This window comes from Lissotriton vulgaris, chromosome 3_1 (assembly GCF_964263255.1).
Source record: "Lissotriton vulgaris chromosome 3_1, aLisVul1.2, whole genome shotgun sequence".
Classification (NCBI taxonomy): domain Eukaryota; kingdom Metazoa; phylum Chordata; class Amphibia; order Caudata; family Salamandridae; genus Lissotriton; species Lissotriton vulgaris.
The window spans coordinates 1,915,524,106-1,915,540,055 of record NC_141689.1 but is presented as its reverse complement, the minus strand read 5'-3'; the positions used below and the strand labels follow the sequence as shown (position 1 = coordinate 1,915,540,055).

The following is a 15,950-nucleotide window of genomic DNA, read 5'->3' as shown; positions in this document are numbered from 1 at the left end:
CCTTTGCAAAGAGAGTCAATACTTCCTGGCAGAGAGGTGCCAAAGGATCATCTGTCATGCAATTGTGAGAGAGTGGCATGAAGGGGAGGTGGGTGGTTAGTCCCAAAGGGGAGTGAGTAGCCCCTTCGGTCTATTTGCAGAACCCATCTGTCCAAAGTGATGAATTGCCAGTGCAGGAGGTGATGGTGGATCCTGCCTCCATCTGGCCGTGGATGGGCATAAAATGCCGGACTAGAAAGGTTTTGAGGCTGCAGCAGGGTGGGAAAGGGTGGACTGGCCCACCCGCTAGATCCCTGACCCGCAAGTATGCTGTGTCCCACGCCCATGGTCACGAGGAGGCTGGACAGTTTGTGCATCTCTCTGTCTGGGCAGGACAGGACGTCGGTGGGCGTCCATTCTGTAGCCACAAAAGGCAGACTGAGGTGGACATGAGTAAGCTGCTAGGCACAAGGATCAACCGTAGCTCGAGAATCCTTGAAGAGCTTGAGCGCTGAGTCGGTCTTGTCACCAAAAAAGGAGAGTGCCATCAAAGGGCATGTGCATCAAGGAAGACTGGACATCCCCTGAGAAGCCAGAAGTCCTCAACCGGGCATACCGTCTAACAGCTACCAACGTGGCAATCGTTCTGCCCAGTGAGTCGGTGGTATCCAGCCAACATGGTATGGTGAATATGGCTACCTCTCTTCCCTTCTGCAACCGCTAGGGAGAGAACAACCCAGGCCTCCTACGGGCACTGAGGCAGCACCTGCGTGACCATATCCCAGATAATATGGGAGTATCGGCCCAAGCTCTCAGGGGAGAAGTGTTGTATCAGGAATGCTAGGTTGTCCGGGCAGTGGCGGTAGGCAATCGTCCTATCCACAGGAGCCCCTGTTCAGGGCTTGGACCAAGAGCCCAGAAGGACGTCCATGAAGGCTTGTTTGAACGGCAAAAGGGTTCAGAAGATGGAGACACAGGCAGAAGCACCTCTGTCAGGAGGTTAGTTAGTATGGAGCTTGATGGCAAGGACCTAGGCTGCCCTCCTCACCACCACCGCATAGGAAGCTCATTTCTCTGTAGCCACGGTAGGGGAAGAAAGCAGGCCAGTGCCAGGGAAATCTCCAGACCACTGGCATCACCCAAGTCCATTCTCCAGTCCGGTTTCTTAAGCTGGTCAGGCGAAGGGTCCAGCGGCCCCTCTCAGTTCACTTCCTCACCCTCTGGCCCAAAAGGAATGCCAGAAATGAACACAGGAACAAAAATCTCTTCCGGCGTCGCAATAAACATTGGTACGGCTCTGTGTCCACTTCAGGGATGAGGATGGGGTCGGCGCCGACCGGGAGCACGGTCAACTCCACGTGCGGAGTAGTCGCGATCGACCTTGGAGAAAGTCGAGAGATCAATAGATGTCGTTCCAGATCCAGGTCTGGATCCATAGGGACCTCCCGGCGTTCAAGTTCCAGGGCCCCCGACCGACTACGTGGGGCCCGAAGGAGCGCCTGCAGAGCCGGGCAGCCCAAATATAATGTACAAGGCCTCTTAGAACTTCTGGATCTGGGCAGGCGACTCTCTGGCTCCCGGAAAGAGGGGAGGAGGGTAGGCACACAGCCGTCTCAGAAGTAGGCTCCAGAGACAGAGCCTTCGAGCGACGATGCTTGGGATCCCCCGGCGTGTTGGTCGAACGATGGGGAGAAGTCGGAGAATGCCTGTTCTTCTTCGACAACTTCTTGTGCTTCCCGGAAGATCTCCCTGACAATCTGGAGTGCGAGCTCCATGGCCGTTCGAAACCTTCCCCTCGAATCGCCGGGCCTCCAGCAACTTTTGTGGCTGCTCCTGCAAAGCCTTTGAGTTCATGGCCCCACTTCAGATCCTGGTCGCGCTCCAGCCCTCTAAGGCAAACACTGTGCGGATCTATCACGGACATAATCGCGTGGCAGAAACCGCAGAGCTTCAAGACTGTCCTATGCTGGGACATCCTTGACGTGCCAGGAGTCTACGACTCGAAAAAGAAGTTGACAAAAACTCAAAAAAAGTTAGCCAGAAAGTGGCGTCAGTGGGCATGGGTGGGGCGGCGTCTATGTACATCCCGCAATGTCGTGCCGACGCTCACAACAGATGCTGAGCCTACCAACACTCTCTAACAGGGGTATTGCCGATAAAAAAATGTCCAGATCCAGACTGATGCCTGGGGGAAATTTTAATGTAAGGAATCTTCAATGAACGTTCTCTATCAGATTTGTCTTTTATTTCATTGTATTACTTTGTTTAAAAAAATACTGTAAATTAACTTGAAAAAAGTCAGAAGGGGATTGGATGCAATTGAACTAGTAGGGTTTATGGGTAAGAGAACAGCCATGCAGTTCACATCATCTCCTAATGGCTAATAGGATTACACATTGACTAAGGAGTTCTTTATTTCAGCAAGTATGTTCATGTTCATGTTTCAGCAATCAGAGTTTTTTTACGCTGTAATAAATTCATCAAAAGATAAATAATAATTTTCTTTTTAAGCTGCTTTTTCATAAATGTCATGGTGTGCAAGTTCTGAATACATGTGGGTTGAAACTCCTGATGAAGGATCTTGCATGATTCACACTATTTTGAGTGAGTAACAGTTCTGTATCTCTCAACATACGTGGAATGATTAAACTTTAGGAGCAATATGTGAACAGAAAAATGAACAGTACCCATCAATAATTAGAGTTAATATCAATTAATGGAACAAAAGCTCTTTTGGAGGTTTGTTCTTGTCCATTGTTTACAGCCTTTCCATTCTTCATTCTCCCTGTTGCGGAGAGCCTCAGAAATGATGCTTTGGCGCATTGGTTTAGGTGGCAAAAGGGGGTTGAAGACCATATGTCCCTATATGTTGATGACGTTTTGCTCTTCCTGCATGACCCGCTCATAAACGGCGACCGGGCTGTACAAATACTGGAGCTATATGAGACGGTATTGGAACTCTGGGGTTAATTGGAGCAACTCCATGCTGGTGAGCTTTAAGGGGGAAGTAAACAACCACAGACGGCTTAAATAGTTACAAAAGTGTACAGATGGGTTTAATGCATGTAGCCCTGCACGCTGGAGAGAAGCTTGCACCTTTAATGGAACAGACTAATCAAGACAAGAGACACTGGGCAAACTTGCCCCTCTCCATTATGGACAGGATCACATTATACGAAAAGACTGCGCTCCTAGACTTTGTATGTCCTACAGAATGTTCCGCTCCAGTTGTTGCCTCACATATGACACAGCATCTGAGACGTATACAGAAACTTTCTCTAGACAAGCGGCCAAGACAGATTTTCCTTTGCTAAGTGCATCATGCACCCTTATACAGGACTGGATAGCTACTGCCATCCAGTCCCACTATTGCACAGCACAGTTCATTGTAGTGAATGATTGGCTCTCTGGAGACTGGGATGATCTAGCCCAGTGAAGAAATATGGCGATTTTTGGTGACCGCAACACACTACACTTTTACCATATTGGGTCCGATCCTGCACTACCCAACTTCACAAACACTACATTAGCAGCATAGAGAAATGAACTGCACACCTTTAGATGGTAAGGGAAGTCTACACATTAGACAATTGTGGGTCTGTAATCAGTTACCGAGTGCAAGCATGGTCCGAGAATTCGAGGGCAGGGATAATATTGGCCTTACAAAGCTGGGGGACTGTCTGGTTGGGATGGTATATGGAGTTGTTCAAAGTACTCAATTATTTAGGATCGTGCAGGTAAGGCACCTATTTGACCCACTGCAGGTTCTCTCAGAGATGTTCCTAGAGTTTAAACCCCTAAATGCAAAGTTAATGATGGGAACAAAGAGTATCTAGACTACATCTATCCCTTACACTTTTAAGTTCCTAACCCTCTTGCTGGCTTGCAAGATTGTGAGAATCCAAGATGGCCCTGCTGGAGTTAGCGATTTGGGCATGCCTACAATTAATTTAATTCAGATATTTGCATAGGACCTATTATACCCCATCACAACTCTGTAAGATGGGTAGCATACCTGCAATAGATGCTTGGTAAAGGAGGGGACATTCTTACACATGGTTTGGGAATAGCCCATGGTCTGATATACTGGGTAGCACATTGCTTTCAAACAGTGTTGGGCAGGCCAATACAGCTCACCCCCAAGATAGCCCTCCTTGGCAATCTAAAGGAGTGTGGACAGTAAAGATGTGATAGGCTCCTCCTGGGATTGTGGTGGTGCAATCTGGCAAAGAGGGAATTTGAGCGAAACTAGATATCTAGGCATCCCCCCCGAAAGCTGGAGGCCAGCAATTGATTACTGTTCAGTCATAGAAAAGGAGGACTACAAGGCTTGAGGATGCCCCCAAAAATGTCATAAGATGGGGAGGACATGGGAGAAATATTCTCAATCATGGGATTTATGATTCTAATGACTGTGAAACAATGTGACAGGTATTTGATGGGTATCATCCCAAGGCTCACAATGCCCCTCCACTTTACCATTTATGGCACCAAAGTATGACATCCCCCTCTCCCAATCCCCCAGCTCATATGGCAACACTGAAATTGTACACAAACTTCACCAGATGAGACATGTTTATATTGCTTCATTATCCTATGTAACCACAATGAGCCTGGCCGTGTTTATGGTTGAAAATGTAAACAAAATCTTATTTAACACCTTCAGCGCGGCGCAGATTCCTGCGCTGTGCTGAACGTTCTAATGAGCCAATGGGCTCATGACGGAATGGTTCCGTCATGAGCACAGGCCAACCGACGCTCATGACGGAACCGTTCTGTCAATAGCATCGAAGGGGTTAAAAAAATTCAAACATCAAAAAACTGTCAGCCATGTAAAACCAGCTTCTGACTGCCTGGTTGAGGGTTCCATGTGTCTGTAACATGAAAGCTGCTGGCTTTGCAATGGCATGCTGTGCCGGCTCCATCCCTTATTGTTGAGTAATTTGAGCATAAGCATTGACAGAAAATATGAACTAACTAAACAACAGAGCAGTTTATTTTTTTCCTAGTGCCTCTTTGGCGGTTGAGCTTGCTCTTCTCCTTGCGCATGAAGGGGTGTCTGTGAGGAGACTGCAACTTTCCTCTTACCAATTTATGGGAGAAACAGTCAGAGTAGCGCTAGGCTGTTGAGAAGCAATTTTTGTAAGCCTGCCAACTGGTCCAATCCAATCATGGGTCTGTACAGCGCACGCTGCTTACCCGGAACGTGTCTCAAGACGCTGATTGGGGGGGTTCACTGAGTTCTATCGAAGAGCCAGGTCTTGAGGTCCTTTAGGAACTCAGGGAGCGATGCAGTCCGTCAAAGGTTGCGAGAGAGGGAGTTCCATGCCTTGGCCGCAAGGAGGGAGAAGGAGCGCCCTCCTGTTCTGCCTTTCTTGATCCGAGGTAGTGTAGCGAGGGGGAGCTGGGCCGAGCGGAGAGAAAGCTGGGGAGCATGGAACGCAAGGCGATGGTTCAGGTTAGTGGGTCCGGTGTCGTGGAGGGCCTTGTGTGAGTGGTTTAGAAGCTTGATGGTGATTCTCTTCTCGACGGGAAGGAACCGTAGGTGTTGGCTGATGTGGCTGTGGCGCAGTAGGTTGAGAACTAGTCTGGTGGTGGCTTTCTGGACGTTCTGGAGTTTGCGGGAGAGGTTCCTGCCAATCCCGGAGTAGAGTGTGTTGCCTTAGTCCAGTCTGATGAGGGCATGTATGACAGTTTTCCTGTGTTTGGGGGGAATCCACTTGAAGGTCTTCTGGAGGAGGCGTAGGGTGTGGTAGCAGAAGGAGGTGATTGCGTAGATCTGGCAGTCCATTTAGAGTTCGGAGCCCAGGCTAATTCTGAGGTTGCGTGTGTGGTCCGTGGGGGCGGGGGTCTCTGAGGGCGGGCGGCCGCCAGGTGTCTTTCCAGGAGTTGGGGTGTGGGCCCAAGGTGAGTACCTCGGTTTTGTCTGTGTTGAGTTGAAGGCAGCTGCTCTTCCTCCATCTGGCAAGGGCTACCATACCGTCTTGAAAGTTGCGTTTGGTGATGGTGTCTGGTGAGCTGAATTGCATATTAAACAATACAAATGACTCTTAGTCAACACAGCCTATTCACCTCATTGTATGCATACAATAGGACATGGGTGAGTTTCTTCTCCAGACCCTCCAACAACATAATCCAGAAGACCAGTTTATTATTTTCAAATACTCGCAGTGGAATATGGACCTCTCAGGCAGAGGTCTGTTCATTTGAAAAAAATAAAGGTGTGCTTTTAATATGAACTTGACTGGAAAATGTGCAGCTACATCATCTTGCAAAAAGGGCCTGATTCATGAAAAACATTAGGATAGTCAAAGACACAGCCTCTCTCCCTTTCTAAATACATTTTTATCAACCTGCAAGACTGCAGTCACAAATGTAAAATCCTGCCAGAAACTGCCGGCGACAAACCCCAGTTAGAGACGTCTTTCATAAGCTAGACCTGTGCTGGAAGAACATTTTGGGCAGTCTAGCGCTGCCAGGTGGCCATCCTGAAAGGGCCAATGTGTGGGCTGTTTCTTTTTGGGTCCAGTGAGTTGTGACTGGACCATGAAAAACACACAAGCCCACACACTTGCCCTTTCAAGCTAGCCCATCTAGCAGTGCCAGACAACCCGAAAGGCCAGTCCAACACTAGCTACATCCTTAAAGTAAAGCCCATGTTAGGCAAGATTCTCACTCCCATTTTAAAATTATGAATCCTTATTCCCTTTCAAATAATCAACTTAGATTCTACCAGGCCTCAAAAAGAACCTTGGAGCACAATTTCACCTAGCTGAGGTTTAATGAGGTTTCGCAACATAAAATATGAAACTTGAGAATTCCTTTTTATAAATTCTAAACTTTTACTTTTTGACCACGATATGATTCCTAGTGTATTTTGGACGGAATGTACGCGTGAATGGTCTGCCTTTTAGGGCAAATATAGCACATGATATGGTTATTTTAAAGAGGACTGAGTGATACAAGGTAATATTGACAACCAATAGGACATAAGCATTATCAGGTGATCACTTGTAGGATCTATAAATCAAGACGATTGAGGAGCAGCAGTTAAGGACTTAACTGTTTCCATATCTTGATACACAAGAAAACTATTATGAATTGTTCAACCTAATAGTTATATTTTTATCTTCATTGTATTGTTTCATTGTGGAGGACGGTTCCAACAGTTATAACTGGCAAATATTTTGGGGAAAAAAACTGCAAAAAAATTCGTTTTAAAGTATTTAAACATTAATCTGTCAGACACCGGAGCCCTCGTATTTCCAACTGGGTTTCAACTGCACATGATTTGGGGTCATTAATTGTAGCTACTACAGGTTTAAATCCCATGGTCGACTTTCAGTGATAACCTCCAGAGACTAAAAATATTTTGATAAGCTTTCAGGTTTAGTATTTTTCTACACCTTTTTCCTAGAACTTTGAGAGGGTATATATACATTATGCATCACTTTCTAAAATACTTAAAATTAAAAGAAATAAGTAAAATAAGACCAAGTTCTTTAATTTATTGTATAGTAAGACAGGCTCTCTGACCACAGTTCTAACCAAAGGTGTGATCATTCCACAACAGTACTTGAGTTAAATACATGTTAAGTTTACATGAGGTTGTAGAGTTATCTTCCCCATTTGGTTAAAGACCTTTTCTTTCTTAATTTTATACTGGTATCTACTAAGAATGGAGGAAAGAGAGACAGACGTATTAGTAAGATGTGGTAAAGTCTCCTGTACCTAGCTAAATATCTACAAAAAAATTAACTAAAACAACTATTTGAATCTCAATGATTATTCTCCCTTTTTAGGCCAAACGTTCTTAATATTGGGGACTTTATAGACATTGTGTTACTTGTTGAGTCCAGAGCCTTCACTGCACCCCACTGTGAAAGGATCTGACCCTGAAGGACAAGTTCGAAAGGGGTGCACTTGGTACTTATTTATCAGTGTCCACAGCAAGACGGCCTCAGTGGTAAACTCAATCACCTATTGAGGCTCAGAAGACCCAGTGTGCCACAGTGATCGTTAACCAGATTTGACATTTTTTCAACGTTTTCAGCAGTGTATGAAGTGCTACAATGAATTCTACACGACTGAACTGTAGCAAGAAATCACACGCAGGAGTGTTCAAGCTGCTCCTTTATACATTAGAACAACCTTTAACATTTTGCAGTTTTAGAGGCACATCCGATAAAAACATACCCATGCCAGGTCCTTCATAGAGTTGTCTTTCACGTTCCATTGTCTGCTTAATGATAGTCTCCCGAGAACAGTGCTGCCTTCCTTGTCTGCCCTTGATGCTGTTTTGCAAATCAATTTGCTCCAGTTCACTACTAAAACGGCCTAAATATCTGGGAGAGAAGACAGGGGAAAAAAGCACAATCTAGATTGTCAGCATTATATTTAAATCTGGCAAATTCATGACAACTTAAAAAAAAATCAATTTGATAAAGGCATTGACCTTACAATTCTCAACAAGCATTTGCAATGCAATAGGTCTCGCATTAGCAAAGTTTAAAGTTGTTGGTATTGTAAATGGCATTGTTTTCTATCTATTTTTTAAAAGCGTCCGTGGTGCATTATTTATTCTACTTTTATGTAGCACTATGTTCCAATGTTTTCGACGTCACAGTGCTAAAAGTAACAGCTATTACAGAAAACGGCAGGTTGCTTTAGTAACTGGGTTTTAATAATGTAATGAATAAACGTCTGTATTATAGAAAAAAAGTCCGCTATTGGAAATAACAATGCCTTTTACGTTTGTTTTTAAAAACATAAATAAAAGGCATTGTAATTTACAATGCCAATAGCTTAAAGGAAAATGCTACTTACCAGTATGCATCTCTTCTTGGCACGTAGAGCTGCAGAGTTGTACACTTTGCATAGATCGCCATCTGGTGTTGGGCTCGGATGATTGCATGTTGTTTTTGTCTTCGAAGAAGTGTTATAGTCACGCGACCAGTGACTCCTCCTTGCCGAAAGTAATTCAGCTGTATGGCTCATTCATGGGTTAATAACGCTGCCTTTTCCCCTGTTTAAATTCAGTTCATGCATGAAACATTTGGGTAGCGCATATCTCCATGAAGTATGGTCTCTACCATTTACTTATAGGTGCCTGAGGGAGGGTAAAGAAGTTTATTAAAAGGGCGAAGATTGCACTTCTACACCTGATCACTCACTGGTTTGCAAGAACATCCAATTGCACAGCTCGTACAACACGAGGGTACCAGATTTGGCCTGCATTTTAAAGGGTACTCCCGCCCCACCTATAACACCAACTTTCACGTTGCTAGCTAACAGTAGCTATTTGCTTTTAAATAATGAAGATTGCTGTGGTATGCTGGCATGGATTCCATACATTGTGACCGTCTTGCCACGTGTAGTCTTCCTAAGAATGTGCTATTCCCCCCCTTCGCATGGGAAGCTCGATGTATCAATCTGGCCTTCCATTCCGACCTTGAATGCAGATTCTACAAGTTGAGTCGAATAAGGGCTCTATTGTCACAGAAAGAAGTTGCCCTTACTTCATCCCGTGAAACATTTGTCCTTCAGGTGGCAAACACCCGCACTGAGGTGAATGCACTTTTAAATACTGATCACCCACTTCATTTTGGCGCTTTGAATCACACTATATTCAATGCCTCGTCGACCACAGGCTTGGCTCATTTTTTTTAAGTTACATGTTATAGATGATGGCCGGAGAGATACCAACTAGTAGATCTCACTGATTCTTACCGCTGGACGGAGGGTGGGTTACAAGGGATTAACCGCATTTCTGATCACATTATCCCACGTCAGGAGGGGGTTTCTTTTCTTCTTTGTTTACCGACGATTGATGATGTAATGTGGAAATGTAGTATCCAGCTAAGTGCTGATTTTGATTTTAAATTTGTACATTTACAGCCCTATTTGGGTTCTTCACTGTGCCTATGTTTTTATACCTCAATAAAATTTGTTTTGAAAAAAAATCCATTTCATTCAAACGTTAATGTTCTACACATCATAAACAGTCTGCACACGCACACATGGTTTGAAGTTTGACACTAGACCGCTCCAGACATAGAAGATAGTCCTTGAAATGTGGAGAGAGAGAAGCTACTACGAAACAACAGTAAGTAACAAATCACACAGGCAAATTAATATGAAACATTTGAGTGGAATACTATTGGATAGAATACAACTTGATTAATTTCACATACTTTATGAGCTTAACCCGATATTGCCATTTTGCAACATTTATAAGTACGTTAGAAAACAGGAAAACACAGCATTTCCTATATTTTTATATTAGTTAGGTTACATTATTGCAATTTACACTACCACAGCATAAGTGACATAGAATCCCATTGTTTTTCCTCATCGTTATGTCCACTGTCAGTAATCAGAACAAAAAATATAAAATATAATTCCCCAATCCATGTAACCAAACCCTGTTTCATTTTATAGATTATCTCCTAACACAGATACATTCTGTCATGGCTGTCTTGGCATACACCACCACTGAGAAAAATATATAAGTGAGTATACAGAGAAAAAACTGTTCTCAGCCACTTTGTCTCCTGTTTCAGAACACTTTGAAAAGCAAAGTACTTTGTTCATTTTGCTCCAAGCAGATTCTAGCCAGGGAAGAAAACGGATGGTACGGATGTATGTGTTTGTGATAATTGTGAGACTTCACACATCAAGGAAAAAAGATTCCTTTAGAAATGAAGGTGGTTTATCATTTCTGGGGAAATTCGAATTTGAAGGTTTATTACTAGTAAAGGATATTATATTTAAACTAAGTAGACAGGATAACGGATATTATGTGCCACAACATTCAAAACGTTTTTAGAGAAACAGAACACACTCATCCAGTTTTGATAATGCAAATGCTACTTACCAGTATGCATCTGTTCTTGGCATGTAGGGCTGCTGACATTCATATCTGTGCATAGTCCGCCACCTAGTGTTGGGTCCGGATGATTGCACATTGTTGTCCTGGAAGAGTCTTCGAAGTATCACGAGATAGGTGGCTCCTCCCCTGGACTACAGTGCGCATGGGCATCGCCTCCATCCCCAGATTGTTTTTAGCCATAGGCAGAGATGGAGTGAAGAAGTGAGTGATGACCATGCTATGAGCATATGCTTGTATATGAATACATACTGCAGCTGCTACAGGCGCCGGGGAGGAGGGTGGGCGATATGAATGTCAGCAGCCCTACATGCCAAGAACAGATGCATACTGGTAAGTAGCATTTGCAGTTCGAGGCATGTGGGCTGCTGAATTCATATCTGTGCATAGAATACATAGCAGTCCCTCCATTAGCGGCGGCCGCCCGTGCCAGCTGCAGCAGTCTGAAAAAGCGTTTTTAGAACAGCCTGACCAACAGCTGCCTGTTGTTTTGAGTGCACGTCTACACAGTAGTGCTTAGTGAAAGTATGAGTGGTAGACCATGTGGCTGCTCTACAGATGTCTTCTAAGGGAATGTTACCTAAGAACGCCATAGAGGCCCCCAACTTCCTAGTGGAGTGGGCCCTCGGTGGTATAGTGAGAGTGCGCTTTGCTTTAGCGTAGCAGATCTGAATGCACTTTACTATCCATCTAGCTATTCCTGCTTTGGAGATTGCATTTCCCTTGTGTTGTGTGGCAAAAGCAACAAAAAGTTGTTTGGTTTTGCGGAAATCTTTTGTCCTGTCCACATAATACATCAAGGCCCTCTTCACATCAAGAGTGTGGAGCATCCGCTCCGCCAGCGTCTCTGGGTTTTGGAAGAACACCGGCAATTCAATAGTTTGGTTTATGTGAAACTGTGAGACCACTTTGGGCAAGAATTTAGGGTTAGTGCGGAGCACCACCCTGTTGGCATGTACCTGGAAGAAAGGTTCTTGGATGGTGAGCGCCTGCAGTTCGCTAACCCTCCGTAGCGATGTGATTGCTACCAAGAACGCCACCTTCCAGGTCAGAAACTGCAGTTCGCAAGAGTGTAGTGGCTCAAAGGGGGGACCCATCAGCCTTGTAAGAACCACATTGAGGTTCCATTCCGGAGCTGGTGGAGTCCTTGGTGGAATGACTCTTTTGAGTCCTTCCAGAAAAGCCTTGATAGCAGGGACCTTAAAGAGTGACAGGTGTTGCCTATTTTGGAGGTATGCTGCCATAGCCGACAGGTGGATGCGGATGGAAGAGTAAGCTAGATTACACCGATACAGGTGAAAGAGGTAGCATATGATGTTTTGAATGGAAGCGTCTAGCGGGTCAATGCTGTGCTCCACGCAGTAGACGACAAACCTCTTCCATTTAGCCGCATAACAAGCTCTAGTAGTGGGCTTTCTCGCCTCCCGAATGATGTCCATGCAATCGGGAGGAAGATTGAGGTAGCCAAACTCTAGGACTTCAGGAGCCAGATCGCCAGGTTGAGCTGTTGCGGATCTGGGTGCTGAATGTCGCCATGGCTCTGCGTCAAAAGGCTGGGAGTGAGATGAAGCCTTTGATGCGGTACCACGGAGAGTTCCAGAAACGTGGTGTACCATGGTTGGCGAGCCCACGTTGGAGCAACCAGGATGAGCGTCATCGAGTGTTGCCTGAGCTTGCGTGCCACCAGCGGTATCAGAGGTGCTGGGGGAAAAGCGTACGCAAATCTGCCTGACCAGTTCATCCACATCGCATTGCCCTGTGATTGGGGGTGTGGGAACCTGGCGGCGAAGCTTTGGCATTTTGCGTTCTCCTTTGTGGCGAACAGGTCTATCTCTGGATGACCCCACCTTTGGAAGTACGGTTGGAGTACTGATGGATGTAACTCCCACTCGTGCATCTGATGGCTGTGTCTGCTGAGCAGATCCGCCATCTGGTTGTCCTTGCCTGGGAGATGTTCTGCCATGAGGAAGATGTTCCTCTGAATGGCCCACTTCCACATGCTCTGAGCCAGATGAGACAGCTGTGGAGAGTGTGTTCCCCCTTGCTTCTGGATGTAGTACATGGCCGTCATGTTGTCCGTCCGGATCAACACGACCTTGTTGCACAGATGTACTTTGAACGCCTTTAAGGCCATGAAGATTGCCATCAGTTCCAACACATTGATGTGCATCTTCCTTTGCTGAAGTGTCCATAGTCCCTGCACCGTGTAATGGAGTACATGCGCTCCCCATCCCTGGAGAGAGGCGTCCGTTGTCAGAATGATCTGTGGGACAGGCTCTTGGAATGGTCGGCCCTTGCAAAGGTTTTGTGGATTCCACCAATGCAGAGAGTTGTACGCCCGACCGCTCACCAACACTAGGTCTGTCAGTTGCCCATGAGCCTGAGTCCACTGACGTGCCAGGCACTCCTGAAGCGGACGCATATGTAGTCTCGCGTGCGGGACAATGGAGATGCAGGAGGCCATCATGCCTATCAACTGCATGAACACCCTCGCTGGAAGCGAGGTTTGGGGTCTGAATCGTTGGATCAGCGCCTGGATACCGGCGATTCTCACTGAACTCGGCTGCGCAGTGGCCGCCAGAGTATTGATCGTTGCGCCCAGATACTGTCGCACGTGGGCGGGCTGGAGATGGGACTTTGGGTAGTTCAGAGAGAATCCCAGATCGTGCAGGAGGTGAATGGTGCGTGACACGTGGTCTACGCACTGCTGTTCCGTCTTTGCCTGAATAAGCCAGTCGTCTAGGTATGGAAAGACATGGACGTGCTGGCGACGGAGATGCGCTGCTACAGTCGCTAGGCATTTGGTGAAAACTCTTGGTGCCGTGGTGACCCCGAACGGCAGGACTCTGAACTGGTAATGCTGGTCTAAGATCTTGAATCTGAGATACTTCCTGTGTGAAGGATGCAGGGGAATATGGAAATAGGCATCCTTCAGATCCAGCGTTGCTAGGAAGTCCCCCTGTTGAAGCAGGGGAAGCACCTGCTGCAATGTGAGCATATGGAAGTGCTCTGAGTTGATGTACCAGTTCAGGGGCCTGAGGTCCAGGATCGGCCTGAGTGATCCGTCCTTTTTGGGGATTAGAAAATACAGGGAGTAAACCCCTGTTGCCCGTTCTTGCAATGGAACGAGCTCTATCGCCCCTTTTTGCAGCATGACCAGTACTTCTTGCTGCAACAAGGTCAAGTGCTCGTCGGACATAGCACGGCTTCTTGGCGGTATGTCCGGTGGAATGGACGTAAGTTCTAGACAGTACCCGTACTGGATAAGAGACCTCACCCACCTGTCCGTGGTGATGGACCTCCACGCCGGCAGGAACTGCTGTAGTCTCCCCCCGACAGGTGTTGTGTGATCGGGGGGAAGTGACAAGACGTCACTGCTTGTTGGAGGTGGTGGACCTGGAGGCATTGTTTCCACGTCCCCTGCCTTTGATATTATTGCCTCTGTAGCCACCCCTGCCCTTGTTGTTGTTATACGAGGACTGGGTGTTACCCTTGTAGTATTGCGTGGGCTGGGATGCCTGGCCTCTTGAGGTGCCTCTTGAATTGGAGCGGCGAAAGGAACCACCCCGAAACTGCTGACTTTGTAAAGCCCCCATAGACTTGGCAGTTTCGGTATCTTTCTTCATTTTTTCTAGGGAGGCATCCACCTCAGGGCCGAACAGATGGTCAGGATTCACTGTTTGACCCAGTATTGTGGTTTGTATGTCGGGTTTGAACCCAGAAATTCGAAGCCAGGCATGGCGTCTAAGTAACACGCTTGTATTGATAGCCCTGGAGGCAGTGTCTGCCACATCTAGGGCACATTTGATGGATGCATTAGTAATGAGTTTACCCTCCTGAATGAGCATCTCCCCCGCCTCCTTGTATTGGTCAGGCAAGTGTTGTAGGATGGCCTCTAATGTGTCATAATGGGCCCTATCATAACGTGCAAGCAGGGCTTGAGTGTTAGAGATCCTCCAGATGTTAGCTGCCTGTGCAGCAATGCGTTTGCCTGATGCCTCAAAGATTTTTGACTCTTTGTCTGGGGGAGGAGCATCACCAGTAGTCTGCGAATTCGCCCTCTTTCGAGCGTTGGACACCACCAGGGAGTCCAATGGCAAATGTCCCTTAATATACGTGGGATCCGTGGGCGCCGCCTTATACTTCCTGTCGATGCGAGGATTGACCACCCGTGCCCGGGTGGGCTCCTTGAATACCTCCTGTGCATGCTTCAGCACCCCTTTGAGCATCGGTAGCGTCTTGACTTGCTTTTCGGCTACCGAGAAGGTGTCGACTAAGAAGTCCGCATCCACAGGGTCTGAGTGCAGTTCGACGTCATGGTTCGCTGCAGCTCTCTCTATTAATGCATTAAACGCCGCCGAGTCCTCTGTCGGGGACGTCTTCGCGGCGAAAAGTTGAGTGTCCTGGCCTGACTGCGGGTCGTCCGCGTCGCCTCCTGCTGTCCAGGGCACCTGCTCCTCTTCCGGATCCGAGTACGCAGGATAGTTGTACTCGTCGTCCTCCTCGTCCACATCAGGCACTGGGGAATGGGCCGGCGAGCGTTCCATGGCTTGTGGAGACAGAGGTTCCATCAGAGCCGAAGAGTCAGCAGAGTACTTTTTGCTCTTAAGTGGAATCCTAAAAGGTTCCAATGGCGGCTCCGACGTAATCTTTCGTTTGAGGAGCGACAATTTTCCGGTGTTGGCGTCGATGGTCACCTCACGACGTTCCTCCACCGCGAGCGGTTGGAGCCGAAGCTTCGACACCACCAAGGCAGCTTTCGGCGTTAATACTTCCTGAGACTGTCCGCTCTGCCTAGGCGCGAAGGCCTTCGGCGCCGACTTGGGAGGAAGGGTAAAACGGATGGGCGTTTGTTCCTTGGCAGGCTTCGGCGTGGGCCTAGGCACAACAGTGTCCTGGCTGGGAACCACAGTGGACTGTTGGATCCGCTTTAAGGATTCCCCCACCTTCTTTGTAAGGGATGCCGAGGGCTGAACCGTCTCGAGCGACTCTTCGTCTCCGAGAGCCCGGTCGCCGGTAGGCCTCTTCTTCGGTGCCGATGCCCCATGGCCTGTCGCACCGTCGGCGTGACGCTTCTTCGAAG

The 15,950-nt window shown here is 47.0% G+C and overlaps 1 protein-coding gene across 1 annotated transcript in view; it reads right to left on the bottom strand.

Annotated features, from left to right (window-relative positions):
- TMA16 (translation machinery associated 16 homolog) overlaps positions 1-15,950 on the bottom strand; it is a 125,465-nt gene that overhangs the window by 44,587 nt on the left and 64,928 nt on the right. Inside the window, exon 5 of the mRNA XM_086962387.1 lies at positions 8,176-8,324. Within this exon, the coding sequence (XP_086818513.1) occupies positions 8,176-8,324 (149 nt within the window). The remainder of the gene's footprint in view (positions 1-8,175; positions 8,325-15,950) is intronic.